This window comes from Danio aesculapii, chromosome 7 (genome assembly GCF_903798145.1).
Source record: "Danio aesculapii chromosome 7, fDanAes4.1, whole genome shotgun sequence".
NCBI classification, from domain to species: domain Eukaryota; kingdom Metazoa; phylum Chordata; class Actinopteri; order Cypriniformes; family Danionidae; genus Danio; species Danio aesculapii.
In genome coordinates, this window is record NC_079441.1 from 24,675,717 (window position 1) to 24,682,164 (window position 6,448).

The window sequence follows — 6,448 nt, forward strand, 5'->3', positions numbered from 1 at the left end:
AAACAATATATTTTGAAGAAATACATACACTGAAAAAAGTGTTGCATGCAAAACTGTTGCAAATAATTTATTTGTGTTGACTTTAAACAAACAAATTAAATTGAGCAATGTTCAACTTAATTTGTTTGTTTAAATTCAGCCCAAATAAATTGTTTACAACCACTTAACATAAAAAATTGAGTAAATCCAAGGAATATCTTTGAATATTTTTTTTCAGTGTAGTATTGTTTTTTTTCCCCATGGAACTCAGTGGTTACTGAATTTGCAGCTTTCTTCAAAATATCTTCTTTTGGGTTCAAGAGAAGGAAGAAACTCATAAAAGGTCTGGAACCACTCGAGGCAGAGTAAATATTAATAAAAAAAATTCTGGTGAACTATCCTATTAATAAATAACACAAAAGCACTTTGTGGGCGCATAGGGTCACTTTTATTATAAAAAAGAAACAATTTTATTAAACATTCTTCAAGAAAATATGACCTTCGACAATAAATTAATATAAATACTGTAAAATACAAATTTACAAAAATATATAAGCACATTAAACATTAGATTGAACACAAGCGTACGAATTAATTCACTCTTCAAACTGTTAGTGCATGTAGAACCTTTCTACTGAGGCTTCAAATTCATGTTCATTCATCCTTGATGTTTCAGATATATGCCTCAAAAAATGGTCATTATTTGTTTTCCTTTTTATAGTCCTCCACCTTAGCAGAAAATATGTGCTGAATAACCTTATATATACACACATTTGGTACTCCCAGCTATGCTGAAATAGCAGATACAGAAGGTTCAGCATTCTCCAACTTCATTTTTAAAAAGAGACTTCTTGTCTTCAGTAGTAAGATGCGTGCAGACACGTCTCCTCGGTTGATCTGCTTAAATGGTTACTTCTGGCACAACCTTGGTCTGTTAGTATTCCTGAGGCTGGGTGAGCTGACCACTAAAGAGCAATGCACCTGTGAAGTTAAGCAGGGTATATTAGGAATGAGGAAGCCAACAAGCAAACAAATAAAATGTACACTGGTATTTATCCACATAAATACACCAAGATGAATTTGTAAGTAGAAACACATGAAATGAAAGCACAACTGACCAGTGGGTTTGTGTTGAATGAGGAAGAAGAACGGCCGGTCTAGTGTGATTTCCTCCACAGCCATACGGGAGTAGATGACAGCCGCTGTGGAACCACAGAAATCATGTAAAAGATGCATTTTGGTGTAACTACAGTGATTAATATTTCTAATGCTACTAAATCTCTGTTGCAATTTAGTTTGTACCTGTGGCAGATGAGCCTTTGGTTCCTTCTTCATTCACTTCAAGTTTTACTCTCTGAAGGACCTTGGATACACATAAAGGTTCCTCAGCTGGTGGAGGAAAAGGAGGGAGAAATTATTATATTGATAAAACATATATTCGCAAGGGCTGTGTGATATATAATTTGAGCATCGATATCACAATGTGTGTATCTGCAATTGCCACACCAGCCACATTTTGGAGCACATTGGGGAGTCATTACATTTTAATTATAATACAGTGAAAGTTTATAAACTGTGTGTGCTTCTAAGGTCTGCGTGAGCATTGGAGCACTAATTATTTTTATGCTTGTACAGGGTATACGCTGGGTCTTAAAAAAATCTCAAAAGCTAAATTTTAGGCCTTAAAAAGTCTTAAATCTATTGAAATGTTGTGTAGTGTGGCTTAATTTGTTTTTAAAAGGTCTTAATTTTCCATTGTTCATGTATAGCTACCCAATCTGGCCATTAACACCCATACAATCACCAACAATCCATCTCAGTACAACTTTTAACTTTTTATTTAAAAATGGCATTTAATTACTTTCCTTACAGTAACATTTGCTTAAAAGTTCTCTGTTTATTTACTGTTGAAGATACTGGTCTTGTAAATGTCTTAAAAATCTTAAATTTAATTTGGAGAAACGTGCAGAAACCCTGTTGTGGCTTTAACAAAGACGAGCTGCATGTAATTATTTATGCAATAAGACTATACAGCTTTATTGTACATTTGATCATTTTATTTCTGTACCTGGATACTGTTAGACTTCATAATTTGTATCTTTGCTTATCTATACTTGTAGTTTATGTTTATTTTTTCCCAAATGCACATCTGTTGATCCCATACAAAATAATCCCAATCAATCAATCAAAAATTGTCTTTTTTTTTTAATAAAGCTATTCAAGTCATCTGGTGGTGAAATATCACAGTATAAATAGCAAAACATATGAATATCAAAATATATAAATATTCCAATATCATGCAGCCCTAATATTACCTAAATAGCTACAAATGTTCGCAAACAACACCATTAATAATTCCTAATACTCACTAGTAATCCGAGAGAAATCAGCTCTGCTCTGGCTGAAAATGTCTCCAAGACCCATCCTGCTCAGTGTGGACTTCAGATCAATTTCAGTATCCATGGAGAACCTGAAAATGTAACCTAAGTTAGGGCTGTTTTACATGTTCATCATCACAGCAGAAAAATGCAAAGCGTACAGAAATAGATCACAGTTGGTTACCTTGGAATAGACAGCTGTTTATTAATCTTCCTCATTTCTTGTCTCCACTGGTAGATCCTGCTGCTGCTCAGCTCTTTGGTCAAGGCAGACAGAGGCACGTCCTTCTCAAAAGGTGTCACCAGAAGCATACTTATCGACTCCCCCTCATACTGCATCTCAATGACATCATAATCCACGCCGTCCTTAGTCACGAACTCACCTAAAATAAAAGAACTTTGTAAATAACCACGAAAATTCTCGTTTTCTCATAACCCACCACTCAATTTCTTTGATACTCACCATAGTTGAATTTTTGAGTGGTTGTCATCATAGGAACAGATACAGCACTGCCGTTGACTGTGTGGAAGAGCTGCTCTCGAGTGTTTCTGGAGTCAAATGGTGTCTTCCAAACCCCATGGAAGTGCAGGGCATTCAGGAGGACTAACCGAGTCAGTTCACTCAGCACTCCAGATGGGAGGAACTCCGAAATCAATCCTAGGATGATGACAAAAACAGACAAGTTTAGCATCTTATGCTATGGTGAGCTCATTCCATGCAATCATTTTTTTTTCTCCAAAGAGATGTTCAAATGAAGAACATCAAGGGCAGTTATTCGAAATAGCATACGCACCACCAGTGTGGTCAGATGTCCAGGAGTTGATCACCTCCTTGGCCATCTCAGGCTGGCTAAAGTCTATCTGGTGTGGGACGCTCTGGAAGGCTTTCCTCAAGCTTCGCCTAAAGACCTTCTCCAAGATGATCTTCCGGTCAACCATGACCCCGCTGGCCACTTCCACTCCATCTTCACTGGCCAGATCTCTCTGAAGAAGCCTCTGCAACTTGGGCATTCCTCTATCTGTCAGAGAGAAAGAGAAAAGCAACATTTATATATTACATTAGGAATACATTTTTAATTAATAACCTGATATTTTTGTTTCATCTGAGTCACTTTTATTTATCTACCTTGCAGAGAGTAGCCCATCTTGGAGGCTAGCAGTTTTAGAGTAGCGCCATAGGCACCCATCTGAGCCATTCCCAGCACCGAGGCGATGCCATAGGGAGAGAGAGCCAGATTTCGATCCGGAGCAGACTGGATGGCTTCGGAAAACACCTGCAGCCCAAAATCAGTCTGTTTGTCCTGGATAAGGTTGCACAAGCTTGATGCGCAAAGGGCAAAGATTAGTAGTACACTCAGGCTCTGCATTCTGAAGATCTATTGAAAAAGACAGAAAGAGAGCGATGTTAGTGATAATTGTATATTTCTGGGTGACAGTGTGGGTGTGTTCACTTGGCATATTGTTCAGGACAAAAAAATGTTTCAACCTCCTCCAAAAAGAGAACAAGCTCTTTACTTTCCCTTGTGAAAATTCTCCCTCATGTGCAAGACTCAACACCCACTGCTCAAACGCAATTCCACGCTCTCTCTGTTTGTCTTGACTCACTCATATCTGACGTGCTTATGTAAAGATTACTATAGCACATAAACTTTGATTTTAAACACTTAAAGGGACAGTTCACCCAATGTTGAACATTCTATCATCATTTACTCACCATTCACTTGTTCAAAATTTGGGATTCTTTCATCTATTAAACAATTTGATTATGATATTACGTTATTAAATTGTGATATTTTGAAGAATGCTGGAAACCTGCAGCCATTGATTTCCATATTACAGGTTACCGTTACAGGTTTTCAGCATTCTTCAAAATATCTTCCTTTGTATTCAACTGAAAAATAAAAATATAATCATAAAGGTATGAAACCCCGAGGGAGAGTAATTCTTCCTTTTTTGTAAATAACCCAGTTTTAAAGTACATTAATTTTTGTAAAGTATACAGGTCAGACCACCAAATATTAAGCTTTATATTATTAATAAATATTGTTTTTTTGAATATGCTTTTTAAACTCAGCAAAACAAACTGTCTCCAATTAATCGATCACGACAATTGAATGTTACCAAAATTGTACTAGAAAAGTTTGACTCATACATCGACTGTATAACATTCAGTCCATGTGTAACATTAAGTCTACGAAATGAGACAGAACAACAACACAAAGTTACCTTAAAGATGCTTTACTTCTGTAGAGTTCTCTGTAGTCTCTGTAGACTTACGGCGTTACTAAGATCCTCCAATTCAGTGGAAGCCTAGAGCTGCTCTGAGTGCCTGTCAGGAGCTCGGTCTCTATTTAAAGGGCTCGATTCCTCCCCCTCAGACGCGCGCGCACTAGCGGAAGTTATGATGTCATATTGTCTGCTTTTCATTCCCGCTCTCCGCTTTTCACACAGACAAACATAAACACTATTTTTTCAACGGTGTCTCTCCCCCTGTCTGTCTCCCCTTTCCTTTTTACGGGACTGTTAAACAGTTAAGTCATACGTTTAGTCTGACAGAGACAGCAGTCACAGCACCTCGTTCAGACATTAAAACTTTGTAAAGCGTTTGTTTAATGAACCGTGTTGGGTAAATGTTATTTTTTTAAATATACGTTAACGTTACTTTCTTTAAAAATAAGTAACGCAATTAGTTACTTTTAAACAAGTGGCGTAAGATTGTAATGTTTTACTTTAAAAAGTAACTTTATCAAACAGTCAATTAAGCACTCATTTCCACTTGTATTTCTGTATATTAATAGATAGTTTTGTGTTTATTTTTGCCAGGCTAAAATATAGACAGACAGACAGATAAGATAAGATAAGATAAGATAAGATAAGATAAGATAAGATAGATAGATAGATAGATAGATAGATAGATAGATAGATAGATAGATAGATAGATAGATAGATAGATAGATAGATAGATTAAACAAAAACTAGATATATAGATAGTTTAAACAAACACAAACATAATTTATTGAGTATAGATAGACAGACAGACAGTCCAAGAGATCATAATAAATAATAAAGAAAAGAAAAGAAATTAGACAGACATTGTCATAATAAAAGCTAGCATTTTTTATGATCAACTTAATTTGAGAATCACATAATTTGATAATAATATCAATTAATTACATACAATAATTCTGTCCAGAACAAAAGATGTGTGAGCAAGCACACACTGAATTTAAATTGAGCTATACTGACAGGACTGGATGCTCTGACATCTGTGTATGTGCCAAAAATAAAAGTTGGCCTAATCCATTTTATTATCACACAGTCCACCAAGCAGCCTCACTATAAAAATAGTCTTCATCTGGAGCAATTGAGAACATTAGAGCAAACCCCTGACTCACCTTTGGGAAAAATGACACATCACATGACCATACATGGCTCTACCAAACACACATTCCTTCAAACACACTCATAAAGAAAGACCACATTCTCTGAGCATAAGGAATAGTTTGGCGCATGGGGACAAAAGGACTGGAGACATGGAAAAACTGATGGTGATGAAATAACTTCTAAAACTTTCAAGTCATGTCCTATGAGCCTTCTGAGCTTTATCATCGAGACCAAACATGCTCAGGGAATTCTGACAAATGTGTCTGCAAAAAAACGTGCCTGCAAAAACAGTGAAAACAGGTAATCCATTTAGGGAATGGTAAAGTACTTACCGACTGCTTTAATGGAATACAACATGTGTCTGCTTAGCAACGAACTGTAAAGGCGAGAGCTTTAAAGAGACCAGACAATGAAGTGTCAAAATGAAAATTCATAGGCCATAAAGTTTGTATACACTGTAAACATTGTGTCATGCTTTAATCGAGTTCACAGATGTTTTTCGTTTTCATGCGAGTTAAATGCATTGTTAAATCTCCCTCGTCTCTCTGCCTTTATGCATTTACATGTCTTCAGGATTTACAGTCATTCCCTTTAACTGCCTACATAAAAACTACAATTAGTACTGTCATGGATAATTTTATTAGCACCTCAACAATGACATAATACAGATGTGTTACTGTAACTTCAACTCCCTCAACATGTGTCAT

The 6,448-nt window shown here is 36.2% G+C and overlaps 1 protein-coding gene across 1 annotated transcript; it reads right to left on the reverse strand.

Annotated features, from left to right (window-relative positions):
- Window positions 1–404: 404 nt before the first annotated feature.
- On the reverse strand, window positions 405–4,693 carry serpine1 (serpin peptidase inhibitor, clade E (nexin, plasminogen activator inhibitor type 1), member 1). Its single transcript, XM_056461389.1, has 9 exons — window positions 4,584–4,693; window positions 3,484–3,733; window positions 3,152–3,376; window positions 2,821–3,015; window positions 2,542–2,740; window positions 2,349–2,449; window positions 1,282–1,368; window positions 1,098–1,181; window positions 405–960 (listed from the first exon to the last, which is right to left on the reverse strand). The coding sequence occupies exons 2-9, from the start codon at window positions 3,722–3,724 to the stop codon at window positions 914–916; spliced, it is 1,179 nt and encodes a 392-aa protein (XP_056317364.1). The 5' UTR covers window positions 3,725–3,733; window positions 4,584–4,693; the 3' UTR covers window positions 405–913.
- Between the last annotated feature and the right edge of the window lie 1,755 nt (window positions 4,694–6,448).